Source organism: Ctenocephalides felis, unplaced genomic scaffold (genome assembly GCF_003426905.1).
Source record: "Ctenocephalides felis isolate EL2017-DRISC unplaced genomic scaffold, ASM342690v1 CF-g0.4_SCAFFOLD_00282, whole genome shotgun sequence".
NCBI lineage: Eukaryota > Metazoa > Arthropoda > Insecta > Siphonaptera > Pulicidae > Ctenocephalides > Ctenocephalides felis.
The window spans coordinates 3,866-21,471 of NW_020536436.1; the positions used below are offsets into that span (position 1 = coordinate 3,866).

General features: G+C 28.9%; 2 protein-coding genes and 1 pseudogene across 2 annotated transcripts; all 3 read right to left on the minus strand.

Moving 5' to 3' along the window:
* Positions 1 to 731: 731 nt before the first annotated feature.
* Positions 732 to 6,159, minus strand: LOC113363187 (carcinine transporter-like). The gene is given in 9 exon segments (XM_026605672.1): positions 732 to 831; positions 905 to 1,083; positions 1,160 to 1,341; positions 1,400 to 2,017; positions 2,083 to 2,341; positions 2,407 to 2,577; positions 3,654 to 3,769; positions 3,772 to 3,871; positions 6,037 to 6,159. Coding segments are annotated over 9 exon segments (1,782 nt in total). The 5' UTR covers positions 6,094 to 6,159.
* Positions 6,160 to 10,169: 4,010 nt separating this feature from the next.
* Positions 10,170 to 14,679, minus strand: LOC113363205 (importin subunit beta-like). Its single transcript, XM_026605688.1, has 5 exons — positions 14,520 to 14,679; positions 13,616 to 13,857; positions 13,161 to 13,341; positions 12,634 to 13,080; positions 10,170 to 11,905 (listed from the first exon to the last, which is right to left on the minus strand). Exons 1-5 carry the CDS (start codon positions 14,557 to 14,559, stop codon positions 10,170 to 10,172), a joined length of 2,646 nt encoding a protein of 881 aa, XP_026461473.1. The 5' UTR covers positions 14,560 to 14,679.
* An 836-nt stretch (positions 14,680 to 15,515) lies between these two features.
* LOC113363195 lies at positions 15,516 to 17,556 on the minus strand (annotated as a pseudogene).
* Between the last annotated feature and the right edge of the window lie 50 nt (positions 17,557 to 17,606).

Here is a 17,606-nt window from a genome sequence, read left to right on the forward strand (position 1 = left end):
AATAAAGGAATTATAAAATTTGTTGTTTAACTTTAGATAAGTATTAGTAATAGTTTGAACAAAGACAATATTAAACACAATAAGAGGGAAAATAGATATAGATATAGAAATATCATACGCATGTTTTGTTGTTTTTATATCATATGAAAGTAGTATTCCTAAACAACATTCTCAACAATCTGTATTTGTAAAATATCCAAATGCTTAAAATATTTGATCGCATATATAAATCGAAGTGTAAGTGAAATAGAAATAATAATGTAGTTTATAGTTACCTAATCCACAAACTATGTTCGCCTATATGATATTAGTGCATGATGGAACCTTCTACTAAGTTGTGCATGATAGTATGAGATGTGATTCTTCATGTAGATAGTCCTACATGTGTGTAAAAAAAAAAGTGAACAAGTGAATATATATACTTAAATATACATATATATATATATATATATATATATATATGTGTGTGTGTGTGTGTGTGTATACGTTAAACTCTAATCTAAAGAAGGGAATGAAGAAAATGCAGAGCTCGCACATCACTAACCAGCTGCAGGTAGTACACCAACAATATATACAATAGGAAAATATTTCATATTGGTATTCATCAATAGCCATATCACAACAATAGTTCATAAATATATTAAATAATAGTATAATAGTTAAAGCTAATTAAAGGATTTCTCTTAAATAATAACAAAACCTAATCTATATTGAAGCAATCATAAATTTGGCTATAAATGCGAAATTTGCTTATGATATTCTTCAGCGATAGTTGATACTGTTGCTCTGCTGCCAAACAAACTGTCATCGATAGATTCAACGGGTTTAATCCTAAAAAAATCAACGAATTTATTACTGAGTAATCACTAAAATCATTCAGAAAATTAAAACAGAAGGCATATACCGCTTGGGAATGCATTCCATGCATTGTGCAACAGACCAATCAGAACCAAATGCTTCTCCTTCTTCTAAAGTTTGAGGTAATTTTTGATGTAAAGTTTCAGGAAGACGTAAACCAGCAATTCCACCGAAAATAGATACCGCACCCATTATTACCAAAGGTAAAATAAGGTTTTCCACGCCCTAAAATTTCCAAATTCAATTCAAGTAAAATTCTGTTATGCATTATATAAATATATTTTTTTAAAAAAAATATTACTAAGTAAGTTATGAATGGTATTGCTATTAAGCCAAGTCCTCCGATGTAAGAAGAGGTTCCTATACCGACTCCTCGAACTTGAGTAGGATACAATTCCCCAGCAAAAGGGTAAATAATCAAAAATGATGCAGATATAGCGGATTTTGCAAGAAGGTACAAAACCAAGGTTGTAATAACCGCATCTGAAATCAAATAACTTTCAGTTTTTAATCGTTAATATTATACATACTGAAAGTTAACCTGCTGGAAGTATAACTGTAATCGAAGACAAAATTCCTGCCAAAATCATGCCTAGGCACAAAGGCCATCTTCTTCCCCATTTGTCCATAAGAAACCAGCAAACCACGTAACTTGGTATTTCAACTAATGATGCAAGAAGAAAACTCACATAAGGATCGCTACCCAATTGCGGTCCATAATAACTTAATCCAATGTATACAGTTTCATTTGCAAACCAATTTAAAGTAATTAGTATCGTCTTCAATCTCATATTTGGCGTTTTGCACAAAGAAAGAGCTCCTGGCTGTTTTTCTTTTTGTTTTACCTGAAGTTTATTCAAATTCTGCAAACGATTTAAAAAACTTTCTGGGATGGTTCGTTTATTTACACTTGCTAACTTTTGTAAAATTGTCAAAGCTTCATTAAGCTTTCCATTCGCTAATAACCATCTAGGAGATTCTGGTAGGAAAAATGCATATAAGAAAAATGATATAAACGGTACTGATGTAGCTAAACTCATAGTTGTCCAATCTCGTATATAGTAAGTTACGCCGGCCAGAATCATAACTCCGAAAGTGTAAAAAGTGCACGTTAGAACAGTTACAAAAGCACGATATTTAGGACCGACCAGTTCCAAAGCTGAAATATTGTTAAAAACATGAAATACATGATAATACATTAATTACTAAAATAATAAATTATACCTATAATAAAAGGAATCTGATAAACAGCGGGAATAGTAAGTCCAACGATAGCCCTGCTGGCGGCCCAAGTTCTAAAATCTCGAGAAACAGATGTTAATACACTACCAACAAGAAGTGTGGCCAAACAAGTAAAATATGTTGATCGTCTCCCAAAACGATCACTTAACCATCCAAAAGCGTAAACACCTACCAGGCCACCAGCATTTAACGCAACTAGGCCCAATGTTGGGTATATGGCACGATCACATACCAAATCAAACTGAGAAAAGAAATTAGAAGTATATTTTACAGATATAAATTAAAATTTATACGAAGAAAACTTACATCTATTACGACAGACGATTCAACTTGAGTTGTATCATACTCCCAGCCTTTGTCACAATTAATCACTGGCCAACTTGAATTCGGATTTATATCACTAAAGTCTTTGCTCGTCAGAATTTCTGTATAATTAACATCATAACGTTTGCATTTGCTTGGTGATCCATGTGCATTCTATAGTTTAATAATAAAAATTAAAATTTGTCTCTCGGTATATAATTATCTTTAAATAGCGTGAAGAACCAATGACACGCAATTTTTTAGAATCAACGCAAAAAGAATAATGTCTTATTTCTAATAAATTATATAATAATAATTAAAAATAAGAGAGTCAATAAAGATAATAAATGTAATTACAAAATTTAAATTTAACTCGCACTTCCAACTATCATATTAAAGAATAAAAAAAATATTAAGAGCACATAATAGTATTTGAGGTCGGTAAGTTTAGTTAATAAATGTAATATAAATGTATCTGTAATGTAGAAGTAAAAAATAGCATTTGAAAAAAAATTAAAATATTTGTCAATTTACAAATTAAATACATTAAATTACAAAAAAGTAATTACAAATTATCTATACTTAAAATTGTACATGTCATGAAAGTGATTCATTACACAATAGTATGAACGTTATTATTACACTGAATAGCAAAAGCAATTTGTTTGCATAATAAATTAAAAATGAAAACAATTAAAGTTTTGTAAATAACATCAGTCTAACGCACTCAAACTGAACTTAAACAACATTCAGCTATGTAGTGATAAATATGAAAACAATATTAACGGTCAAATTAACTTTGGAATTTTGGTAATAAAGATTAGTATGAAAAAAATATAATTATTTAATTATTCTAGTTTTTAGTTGTTTAATAATCGATTATCATTAAACAAAGTATGAGAAACTTAGTTTTCCATAAAAAAAAGTTTACAAGATTAACCCTTTCGCTAAAAAAATATTTTCCGCAGGAGTAACTCTTTTGTGCGATCCTCCCAAGTACAAAATATGCCTAAATATTTTCCACACATTATCAATGAAATATACGAAAAAATTAAATTTACTATTCTAAGAAACTAGATATTACAATAAGAAATTATACTGTTCAATAATTTAACTCAGGGTGAGTCGACACATTGGATGTCGCCCATAGACGGCACAGAGGTTCTCAAGCAGATGTCGCCTATAGACGACGCTGGTAGCGAAAGGATTAGGATATAATTTATAACTTTTCCAATACTCTTCAAACTTACATCGATCGGAGCAATCAATTTCCGTCTCAATTCCTGATCCAAGTTCATCAATTCTGGTACATAACACCAATGTTGAGGGGTAGCTGCCATAAACAGTTGGTTGAAAGCACAGAACCACACGGTACACAGGCGGGCAAGCATATTAAGAATAATAATAGCTTCTGATATTTTCCAAATTCTCCTATTTGTGGCAATAATTCATCAAGGTCCAAAGAGTCCTATACACAAATAAGAAATAAAATAACGAGATTAGACATTTTAAAACTCAATTTGTAAAGTGCATTAATGAGAAAACGGTTTGTTTTATCAGATTTGATAAAAATTATCGATTGTGCATGATATTAATTTAATAAATTAAGTATGCATAAAATTATTTTTGTATCCTTAACATCATATTATGTGTGCTCTTCATTATTTCGGGCAATTCCCGACGATATATATTCCAATGTGTAAAGTATTGTTTCTACTACTGATAGTGAACATTATGATTTCTCAAGGATATATTTAATTACTACTTCGTGGCAGAGTTTAAATTATTTTTATAGTAATAACAATATGTATTTATATATATATATATATATATATACAGTGGCGTCGGAACCAAATTTTTGATGGGTGGGCTCGTTTTTTTTTTTTTTTTTTAGATAGATAGCCAGTGGTCTCGTATTTTTTTTAGAGATATTAGCTCATATAATTTTTTGAAATTGATGGGTGGGCTGAGCCCCCCCATCAAAATTCATGGGTGGGCTCAAGCCCACGCAGCCCACGCGGCTCCGACGCCACTGTATATATATATATATATATATATATATATATATATATATATATGTGTGTGTGTGTGTGTGTGTGTAAACATTACATATACATACGCTTGTGTATTTTTATTTGAGCAATGCAATAATTTATAAATCTATTTTAGTGGTGTAATCTCACATGAAAATCTTAGCCTAATTTTCATCGATAATTAAATCAATTAATTCCGCGAAATGGTGTTGAGTAAAATAATAAAGAAGTGTATAGGATAAACATATTCGATTACCTTTATCACCGCAATCTTTATTAATTAATTGAATTAGTTTTAATGCTTAATTTTAGTTTGATTTACGATTGCTCCAAACAAGACGTTATCAAATGTTTGGATTAATTTATTGTGCTGTATAACTTCATTATTTCAAATTAATTAAACATAATCTTTGTTTACAATGCATTCGAAAAAAGTAGAGTATAAATTTTGCGTACAGACAAATTTAATTAAAACAAGAACGGAGTGTCAAATAAGTCTTCTCGCCAGTTTTTATTTTAATACAACAATATTTTATAATTAAAGATACAGACGTAACAAACTTAAGTTGATGTCACAAATAAATAGAACGTACTTTAGATGAAAATGTTTATAAAAAGTAAATCGATTCCAGTAATCGATGAGTTTATTTTCCATAACGATATCAAGAGAGTTATAATAATAATTATTAAGAACTTGTTTAATTTCCGGTAAATTAAATATGCAGTTAAAATGCATTAATAAATAAATGCCACATGGCGAATAAACTAACGCATCGATATAAACAAAGTGCGTGTGCGTAACTATAAAAAATCACTACCACGTGCTACTATTTAATAGCTTCGTAATATGTAAATAACAAAGAAAATGTGTTATTTATCATTAATGAAATCAAACAAGTCGAAACTGAATGCAAAATTTATAATTTTTAACGTATAACCCAAAAATACTTCTCGTTCAAAATCTCTATAAAAGACAACTTTTTTAAGTAAAACTTTACTACTATAAACAACTTCCAGAACTAATATTTATAATTGGTCAACTACCATCTTCATAATAATATATATTAACTTCAATAATTATATATATTAACACTTGTTAATAGTTAATAAAATAAAATAAAATATATTATCAACGGTTGTAAAGCTCGAATGAGCTTAATATTAGTTGTGCTCTGATAGTGATTTAATATTTATTGTCCAGTTTTTGTTAACTATATTCAATTCCTTCCTTTTTCAACATAAATTTCAAAAAGATTTTTGTTGAAATTTCATTAATAAAATATTATTTTCCTGGAATGTTTAACAAATTTACAAATATTAAAATTTAAAACGATCAAACACAATGTTACTAATAAGAATTATAAATGTGATTAAAACAAACGAAATTGAAATATTTAAAAATTGAAATATTTATTTATGTAAAACTGACTATTTATTAATAAGAAAACCATGTAAAATTTTGTCGTTAAATCAATTAAAATTTTGAAATTTAACTGAATTTAAATCAAATTATTATTGTTAAACTTTCTAAAGAAGTAATGTTTAAATAAGTTCATATTTAAAATTTATAAAAAATGTAATGAAAAAAATCATAACTCACACATTCATCGATTTTCTTTGGACCCGGGTCAGCAGTAGCATTTGCGTCCATATTCATAAAAAAATCTCTTTTGCCGAACTTGCGTTAATATTTTTTAATGTGTCTCTTAATAACAGAAAATAGCAGTTAATAGCAGAACTGTCGACGGCGAACTACCAAAGAAAATTATCGCCCACCTAGGTTTTGCATCGGCGCTAAAGATCGGACAAATCAAACATTCAGCCGATAAATATGCATTGTGCACAGAGCAGCATTTTCTGCATTAAAAGAAATATTTGTATAAAATTAATTTTATAGTAAACTAGCATCATCGACCAAAAGACTCGCCACAGTATATTCTAATCTTATTTAAGTAAATCTGTACAATAATCAGCATGCAATTCAAATCAAAATCCGTTAAGACTGTATAGAATCTGAAATATAGAGCACGGCAGTTACGATTTTTTTTAAATTAAATACTAAATTTTTTAGAAATTTATATGTGATTTTATTTCGTATTTTTCTCGACAAACTATTGCGAAAATGATTTTATATCCAGGGTATTGTGTTAAAATTTATAAATATATAACTATAAAAATATAATAACTGAATTTCTCAATACTATAGAATATTTCTTGTAGAGGTATTATAATACTATAGATATAGTTTTTATATGAAACCCTTTTCTTCCCAGGAGCATATAAAAAGACGATAAATAAAATTTATCTGTATTTAAAAAAATTCAAAAAGATCTACACAAAGAACATAGTAAACTTTTTTAAAATAATGTGAATTTTAACCCTGATAATAGCCTGTGCTCTTGAAGACAGATGCAAATAACCGTAATAACTTCTACTAAAACTTTTTAGCAAGCAAAATTTATCATAAAACCTAATAGTTTTAAATAAATTTTGATTAAGCAATAAATCGACTTGTTTTTAGACAGTTATAGTGAATGTGTACATTTCATAATAGTGAAAGCGCAATTTTATGAGAACCTATGCGCTTGCAACTTATCGTATTAACTGAGAATTTTCATTTCAAGTTTTCATTAGGTCAAAATAATTAAAATTAAAAAATATATATAAAAAATATTGAAATTTCATTTCAATATTTTAGGTCCGAATAGTTAAAATATCTCTCAAAACCTATTTTTTATGTCAATGTTGGATGATCATTGCTCTTTAACAACTGATAATCTTTAATTAATACAATACTCTGGATAGTTATAATACTAGTAATAATTAAAATAAAGTATGTGGCTATTAAAAAATCTAATCTAACTTAATATTCTACATGCACAAAATAACGTTTTTTATATTAATTTAAACCGAGGTCGTTTTAGCCAATGAACAAAAGTGGCAGTGGCGCACGTCCTTCAGACACGCATTTGCATGGAATACATTTGGAGACATCAAATTTAATAGTACATAAAATATCTAAGCAGTAATGGTTTTAAAAATTCTCAAAAAAAATATAATATTTGAAACTTACCAATCCATCCAATAATCGAAACAAGAAAGCATTGTCAAAAATGAGCCCAATTTAAAGGTAATAATCTAATTGTACGACTTTTGGATAGCAGAAGCCAATTAAGTCCAAAATTGCTATAAAATCTGTAACTTAAACACCATAGTAATAATTAGATAATCCTGAAAAGAATTATGAATACGTCTATTATTTTTTTGGTAGATTACCAATATTAGACTCAAATATAATCCTTATTCAAAAGCATATTTGAATTAAATATCTTGTGTATCAATCACACCTTTAAGATATATAAAAAAAGTGAAACTTAGAAAAATAAGAAAACACTTTAAATTTAAAAAAAATTTATTAATGATATTGCTGTACATGTGAAACATATGGAATTTATTTCAATTCGACTATTAAATAAATTTCATTGAAAAATTTGAGCAAACAAGTATTTTATAAATTACATCAAGAAACGTTTTCAAACTCGTAGTGTTCTGTCTATTATTCATTAATGGCACACTAACTTAAATTTAACGAATCCACTCCCATCACATAAAAAATTCAATAAAATATTTACACTATCAAAGAACAATGCATACTACAAGCACCCCAAAATGACTATCTGCTGCAGCACACTTATATTTATTAAAAAAAAAAAAGAAAAGAAAGAAAAATTAAGCAGCAGTGAATTCATGCTCCAGTTTAAAATCAACATAAACTTGTAAGTAAACACGCCACACGCACGTTCTTCTTTTTTTAAAATATTTCCAAACAAAATAATTAATTAATTTACAACTTCTAAAACAAAATGGCAAAAAATAAGCTTGAATCATATATATTTGATTTACGGATGTTGAAAAAAAATTTCTCAAAGTATTTTGCCAATAATGTAAATATACACTAAATTTACAAAAAAAAAAGTAGTAAATTAATGAAATTTCAGTAAGTGAAAACTTATTTTAATAACCATCGAATGAATTGACCCGGTTTGAAAAAAATATTTTGATATTCATGATTCAAATTAACAGTACTGTTACGATTAGCAGTATCATTAAGCAAAAACCGAGTTGCATTAAATTTTAACTATGCCTCATGAAAGGTAATGCTGCTATTTCATTCGCCAACTATAGTCACTCAAACAATAACACCTCATTAAAGTATCTTTCATAAATAGATTCATACTAAACGTACAATAACAATTTCTCTTAAGATTAATTTCATTTAACAATTATCACACTAATGATTGAAAATTAATAGTTAAATATTGAGAGAGCTAACGCAAATTTATTTCATATTTTGAACAGTTCAGTTTTTAGTTTATGCATTATGCAATTGAAAGATATATTTATATAAGTATATAAAAAATTAAAAACTTTGCGAGCTCTCTCAAATCACAGCAGTGTTTATTATGATTATGTCAAGTAGTCTCATTAAAGATTCATTCGATAAATCAAATTAGTACAACATTTACATTGGCACACATTAAAACTATTCAGACATTATAAAGTTTAGTTTCAAATTTTCATAAATTAAACTTTGTTACACATAATTTTGTCCATAATTGAATGTATTCAAATAATTTATAAAATTAGTGAATATTGGAATGTGATATATGCTTATATGTATACATATAAACACATATATACATATACCTACATATACATATACACACATAAACAAGAATATATCATGATATGCATGTGTTTATACATGCATATATACATTTGCATATATGCATGTACATTACATGTATATGTATATAGGATATGTCATGAGCTCTTAACAATTTGTATTATGAAATTTTACTCAAATAATTTTTAGAGCATTTTAGCAATTCCTAAAACTGGATCGAATTCTAGTTTGTACATGCATTAACAAATACCAAAAACACACAAATTTTATTCATGAGTCCAACTTGCAATAGAATATAGAGGCATCCAACATAATCACAAATTTCAAATATTACATACAACCTTAAATCATAAAGTCAGAAGAGCACTGATAATACAAAACACATTCATATAATCAAGAAAGACATTCTTTCTCAAACAAATTCATACATCTGATTGTATTTCATACGAAGTAATGCCAAACAAAAATAAACAGGACAATTGTAGATGATGTAAGCAATAATTTTTATAGAATAATTTATACTCAAATTTATTGTTCTTGCTTCATTTCATAATAACCAATTCAAATTGTTGAAATATCAAACCACTGTCGCTTGAATTTAAATCTGAATGTTACGTTCAAATTACAAATAGTTAAAAATAAAATTAACATAGGCCAATATTTTATCTAAATCCTAATCCTTATGACTGTTAGACTTTTAGTGAAGTGCAACCACAATTTCATAGAATTTATTTCGATTGGAAGTGAATCTGAAAAATGAATTACATATAACCCACTCAGAAATAATTGCATATTAATCATAATGGAACCACATGAATATTGTAAACACAAAAACTTTTAGCAGATTATATAAAAAGCAAAAAACATAGAAAAGACTGATATTGTGTCGTAGGATTTTGCATATAATCCTCAATATTAATATAAGATTCAATATTATTTTTTATCGAAACAAAATAGTAGACGTTTTACTCCCATTTTTTATAAAAAGGAAACGAAAAGAATTTGCTATAAAAATTTATGAAAACAATAAAAAAGTTATAGTATGCTTACCAACTGGCGGCAGCAGCAGTAGACTTAAGTTTCCGAATTTCTTTTGTGGCCCATGTCGCCAAAGTTTTCGTTCGGCTAACACGAGATCTTCTACCAGCTGTGAGTAACTCAGTAATAGGTTCCATATCAAGTAAAGGTAACATTGCAGCACCAAATGAAGTACATAAATCACCTACAAGACCAGAAGCCAATGCAATGTTAGTGTCAGAAACGTCTTGATCCTGGGAAACTACAGTTATAAATTGGACAATAAATTGAACATGCGACTGCATCAACATAACATCAGGATTTGGAGTAGGTCCATCGCCTTTCAAACCCTGGACTATACCAGTATATGCCTCAAGCACACCTTCTCGTAATTCATTTAAGTAATCAATCATATCAAAATCACTTCTGTCAACATCTGCTTGTGATGCTTGAGCTAACATTTGCAGTACGACCTCAAGATATTTTTTAAATTCAGGACCTATGCTCAATGCTATATCACCAAACACTGAAAAAATTTGTGGCTTAACTGAACGATGTATGGTGCTGTCACCCAGATTTTCCAATAACAATGTCATAATTTCGTCGCAATATGGAAGGACTTTAATTTTGAGAGCTCGCCATATGTCGCCAGTTAAACCCACTGCAGCCCCACAAACTTGATATTCTTGGTGATTTTTTAAACCAATGCAAAGATATGGTTTGAAAGCTTCCATATATTTTAAAAAGCCTTCTCCTAAAACTTCAACCAAAGTTGAAACGGCCATCAAAGCATCCTCTTGTACTCCACCAGCTTTGCAGGAGTTTGAACTGAACATAGAAAGTAATGCGCTCATTATTGCATCAGAAATTTTTGGAGCATCCTCTGGATTAACTTTTCTCAAAACTGATTGCAAAGTTGCACATAATAGCGATTGTAGATCATTAAACTGTGACCTATCACTATGGGTTGCAATATGGCTTTCCATCATCATGACTTGTTGCAATCTTTCCAAGATAACGATTGTAGTTTTTTGTACAGTTTCATAACAATCTTTTGGTGAATTTTTCACCATTTCCATCAGTGCTTCATAAGCAGCTGATCTAAGATTAGCCTGGGCCCCATCTGGTCGATCAGTTGTTTCCAAAAGTTTTTGTACAATGAATTCAAAGTACTGTGATAAACAATATGTCTCAGGCTGAGAGTTTTCATCAGCACCTTCAACTGCTTCATAACTGGCTTCTGCCAAGCCTGTAAATGCCCAACAAACATTAGCAGCTACTCTTGGTTCTGCTTTCAGACCATTTACAAGACTCTCCAGCAAAGGCTTTAGATAAGTCTCGTTTATTGCGGCTTCAGGAATTATTTCACAGATTCTACCAAATGTCCAGGCAGCAGTATCTCGCACGATTACACTTGAATCATACATCAATTCAATCATTGTAGGCATTGCTCGTTCTACTAATGGTTTTAAAGTATTTGTCTCTAATCCACCAAGAATTGAACCAAAGGCCATCAAAGCAGCATCTCTATACCTCCAATTTTCCGATTTTATATTTTCTTCAATAAATGGTAGAACATGTGGAACTATTTCATCTTCACAGCATGTTGCCAGCAACATTAAGCACACACCAGCGGCTTTAGATGGATTCCAGTCATCTTCATCATCAATTTCTTCTTGTTTTGTTAATTTTTGCATAAGAATTGGTACTAGATATTTCAAAGCTCCTCGAGCATAATGTCTAGATGTTCTCGTTGGGGGACGGCCTAAAAGGAGAACTTCTTTAATGAATTATTTTTATTCTCTAGTAGATTATTGCATCACTCATATACAACTGTAGTTAATTTTATAACCTTTGTAAAAAATAATGTAATATGACTTTTTTTATATAAAACTTTCACTGAAGAAAAATCCAAACAAAAAAAATTCCATCTTCAAAAAAAAATTATGAAGAATAAGAAATAATATCAGTCTACAAAGTATTCTACATTTTTATTACTTCAAGAAAAATTGAATATCATTTATGCATTTTTATTCCAAAAATATGTTTAAAATATATTTTGAACAATATTTTGCATAATGCCCCAATGAATAAATCAGCAAAAGATAAATTAATTTAACTTTTTTTTGTATATACACTTATATTCTTAATGTTCTTTATTTTTGAAGTAAAACATTATGTTTATCGCATTATATTTTATCACATTATGAAATTTTAATAAAAAACAATGAAACCTTGTGACATAAAAATTTTGTTCTGCCTTATATAAAAAATATTTATAGTCTAACAAATATTATCCAAAATGTTAAAGTTTTTAAAAATAATTGTTCATATAGAATCTATGTAAGTTTCACATTTGACGTCCAAATTTATGTAATTTTATATTAACAGTGCAGTTTTCATTAGAAATTAGTACATGTATTTTATATCAACAGTGCAGTTTCAAATATAAGTCATTTGCAAATAATAAAGGTATTATTAAGTGAAAATTACCTGCTTCTCTGGCTTCAGATTCTTCAATTGATAAATCAACCTCTTCATCACTAACATTAGACCAAAATTCAATACCCTGCAATGCAACTTCATCATTCTCTGATTTCATGGCTTCCAAAGTTATAGGGAAAAGAGCCTGAGCCATATAAGGTTCCATGTATTGATAATATAAAGACAAAATTCTGACTAAACATTGTAGGGCAACAACGCTGATCGATGTATCTTCTGATTGAGTTGCATGACAAACAACTTCCATAATAAAATTTCTTTCAGTTTCTCTCTCAAAATTAGACTTTGTAAATTCAAGAGAGTTGAATAAAGCTGTGCAAGCAGCATGTCGAACATGATTGCTTGGTTCAGCAGAACGCATGCCATGAATAATAGCAGTGAGAATTTGATTAGATTGAGCAGTTAAAACATCAGACTCTATATCCTGACAAATGTAACCTGTATAAATAAACATCATATTTAGTAATTTTTGAATGAAACAAAAAAAATTGAATGTGATTCAGAAAATAAATACATACCAATAGCTTCTAAAGAAGCGACTTTTTGCATCTCTGTAGAACTGGGTACAACAACACTATCAACAAGACATTTAATTAAATCTGGCCACTGTCCTACCGGTAGTTCAGCAACAGCCATATAAGCAACACACTGCGCTGCAGAACTAGGTCTAGAATTTTCTGTACCCAGAGCTTGAAGGATCTACAAAAAGCAATAAATATAATATAAACCATTAACAACAAATTTATTTTTGTCAAAATATTACAATAATCTCGCAAGTAAGATATGGAATGCTCATTAAAAGAAATCAAAAAAAGAACAAGGATTAATTTATTGTTCATCAATTTAAATTTTTAGAATTGTACCATTTATCAGGTACTTGAAATTATTTTCAAGTTCATAAATATTTTCACAGATCAGATGCTAAATAGATATAACAAGTATGAAATCAATATATATATAAAAAGTATATTACATTTTTCTTTATGTAATTCCGAACATCTTCAGGAAAACTTAACCAGCGTTGTTGAAATTGTTGTTTGATGGTTTCATCTTTACTAGTTAGCTGATTTTTTAATTGCAAACCAGCTGCCATTCGAGTAACAGGACTATTACCACCGTGTACCAAGATATCAGAGAGCATTTTGAGAAATTCTGACAAGTTGCTGGCAGCAGCTTGCTCCAGAAAAGTTTGTGCTGCTTCCAACTCATTTTTATCTGAAAATAAAATTTTTGAAATAATTCAGATCTATTTTCTATTATTTTCATCCAGATATTTTTATTGAGTTCAATTATTTAAACATTTTAAAATTTTACATGACAAGACTTCAATATATGCATATTTATGTATATAATACTATTAAAAATATTTTAACCTAATAATTATTGATGGCAATAATCTTCAAATATTTGTTGGATATTATTATTATTATTCTTCAATTTAATAGCAGAAATGATTATTAAGTTCAAAAGTTTAAAAGTGATTGCTGCATATAAGATTAAAAAAAATACAAATTGAAAAATAATCTAAATTTCAGCCATACCGCAATCAAAGAATTAACAAAACGATATTTATTTCAATGCGAGGATTAAATATTTGTGAGTAATAATATCTATAGTTATTGTAACTCCTATGATTGCACTCGAGTTGCATTTTGCACAATTGCAAATTTATAGGTTAGAGGCTAAAACTAAATTTATATTTTGGCAAATATAAGTCAATAGAAATAGTGCTCGCACAATTAATCGTATCTACAAATTATAAAATGAGGTAAAAGACTGAAGAATACTAAGAATAATGATATGCCGCCATAGGGTATTTGTAACGAACTTTCATGAACAATAACCTTGCTTTCAAGTGAATAAAAGAAGAAACTCACCTGAGGATACAGTCTTTTCGAGAACTTGTATAAGCTCCATTTTTACCAATAGTATTAAGAAACAGTAAAATCCTTCTTATATCACCACATCAACTGATAAATAGTAAAAACGTGCACGATTTTAATTTGCTTCAAAATGCTCTGCTTGTCTACTGCCGGTAAGGCGAGGCGATTGGCCGCCAGTCTGAACTGATGCGCAAAACAATGACATATATTGATAATGAATTGAAACGATAAAATTATCGAGATAATTTATTTTTGTTGATGCAAATCAAATCAAAAACAATTTATCATGAGAATTTTCATTATTCATGAATTTATACTATTTGCTAGTTCTGCAAAATTCATTGACAACGATGAAAATTAATAATTATTTTTCATATCGATATGCAAAGAACATAACCAACAAAAAAATTGTTGGTTCATTAAATGATCGAAAGAAAAACTCATGGCGGTCTAGAAAAATTCTAGCCGGTCGTTATTAAACATTTTTTTTTTTTATTCAGACATTCCTTTCATATAATTTCAGTAGTTTTAAGAAAACTAATGAACGCATACTAAAGCATATTTTCCTGAATACTATCCATTAAGATTAATAAAATAAAAACGTTTTTTCAAAACGTAGATTATATGTACATAATTTATTATTAAACACGAAAAATAAATATGAATGCATAAATAAAAAGAAAAAGCTTAGGTTCTCTGTTCTTTTCAGTTTATTAAAAGATGCATTAATATTATTAATTTTTCTTTTAATATAGTTATATTAACATATAATACAGCATAATAGAATAATTCTAGTAACTCAATTCTTAAAATGAATTACTACATCTACTCTTATCTCTAAAAATATGTTGCTCAACAGTAATATATTAGAGACACATCGACTACATAATATTCATACAAAATGCTTAATACATGAAGTAGTACAAAATTTATAAATTCACATACCATCTTTCTCTTAAAAATAAATTTGTTTAAAATTTAATGTGCATTTTAATCAACCTTGACAACACTATAAATTTTTCTAATAAACCAAAAGCAAGCAAAAAATCCAATTGAGCCTGTTAATAAAAGAATAAAAATACAATAATAGGGTGTAACCAAAATAAAGAATAATCGATGCAGTGTCTTCTATGGATAACTTTGTGGCGAAATAATGACAACAATATATAACAGATAAACGCCGTGAATCCTGATGTTAGGAAGGATCTCCACCACCATGATAATCTTCAGCACATAAATGGAAATAGCACAAAAGGACAGTTGTTTCCGAGCAAGTTATCACAAGAATTAAGAAAACTAGAAATAGGAAACCAAACATATAATACATTTGGCTTGACCACAAAGAATTTAAGATAAAAATAATTGAATAAAATGCATCCAATGGCAAAACTCCGCCCATTATAATTCCAGGGATAGGCTGTGTATATATTGACTGATCTGGTATTTGTCTTGGAATTTGGTTTGTACGAACAGGATGCTCCAGTGCCTAAAATATTTGGTTTAATTATTTCATCTTAAAATCTATTCAGTTATTTATCTCCATATTCACATTACCCTTTTCCTGAATCCGAAATATGATCCTATAAAAGTGAGTGGAACTGATACACCAACCATAAAGCAAGCAGAGCAATTAAAGTACTGAATGGAACAGCCGCTGAACTGCCCTTGCCCCATAAAATTAAGTTCAACAGGAAAAATAGACAAAAAACAATCCTAAAACATAAATTATAATATATCACATATTCAAAATATGCAATATAAATCAATATTAATCAAAATTCTAACCCTGGACTGAGCATACTGGTTAAGATAACATTTGATTTCCATTTTTCGCCTCCAAAACTTTTATAAATACGAGATGATACATATCCTGCTGAGTTCCCAATAAAACATATAATACCATAGCACAAGTCATCAGAGCACCTCTATTAGCAGGACTTAGAAATCCAAGGCAAGCAAATGCCAAAGTAACTAAAGTCATACAGAATACCTAATGCAAATATTTAATATTATTAGCATTTGTAATGATGCATTAAGTTATATGTTCATGATAAAAATAAAAAAAATATTCACCTGAATTCCTGAACCCAGTAAGACTGATAAAAGCATCCCCTTACGTGGTGGTCGAAATACATCTCCATGAACAAGTTTCCAACCGAATTCTTCCTGTAATATTTCATTGAGTCATTACAATAAATTTCCTAAAAACTGTAATGCTTAATACATATATATTTTATACCTGACATCTTCACTCATCATCATTCCATTTGTTATATCTGGCAATGTCTTTATTAAAGTCCTTAGTAAAATCATGGCAACCATGCCACTTAAAAATAATACAATTACTAACGAATTCAAGATACTAAACCTAAAAAATACGGAATAATTTTCAAGATACTTTCAAACAACAATTATTTTATATGATGTTTTATATAATTATGTACCACTGATATTGGTCTGAGGCATAGATTCTAGAATGTAGTCCCATCTTGAAGACCATTTAATAGTATATTTTTTTGAAAAGTTATGGAATATGTGTATGCAATTTTTAACTCCTCATTGCTAGCTAAGGGTTTTGAAGAAATTTCTAATGGAGTATCTTGTTTAGAGCAGTCAGGGTTTTTAATATCAGCATAATGTATACTTGATGGCATCACCTGAAAAATTTAATGAGTTAAATCGTTTCTATTATATTATGTAGATATAGTTATTACTTTGGAAATTTCTATTTATTATATTTATATAATACCTTAACGGATATAATACGTCCACTATTTTCAGAGACAGAGCTACCCCAATCTTCTTTATCAGCACTATGGTAGTAATAGTCAAATACGTGATTAAATAATAATATGTATCAGGTTTGCGATAAGCCGGGTTTACAGCACAACTATCCAATTGTCCTGGCTTAACATAACAGCCCATTGGAAATCCAGTGGAACAATATTGCCTATTATTTTCTAAAGGATAGCACCAAGTCACAGGCAGGCATATTATCAACAATCCAATGGTGCTGATAGTTCAGACTCATTCCTATAAATTTAAGCGTATCAATATTTTGGCATATAGTCAATCTTTAGT

Coding starts and splice junctions, on each gene's coding strand:
- LOC113363205 (XM_026605688.1), bottom strand. CDS start 14,559: ATGGAGCTTATACAAGTTCTCGAAAAGACTGTATCCTCAG. Junction 13,858..14,519: donor CGAAAAGACTGTATCCTCAG/GTGAGTTTCTTC, acceptor TTTTATTTTCAG/ATAAAAATGAGTTGGAAGCA. Junction 13,081..13,160: donor CGCTTCTTTAGAAGCTATTG/GTATGTATTTAT, acceptor TTATTTATACAG/GTTACATTTGTCAGGATATA.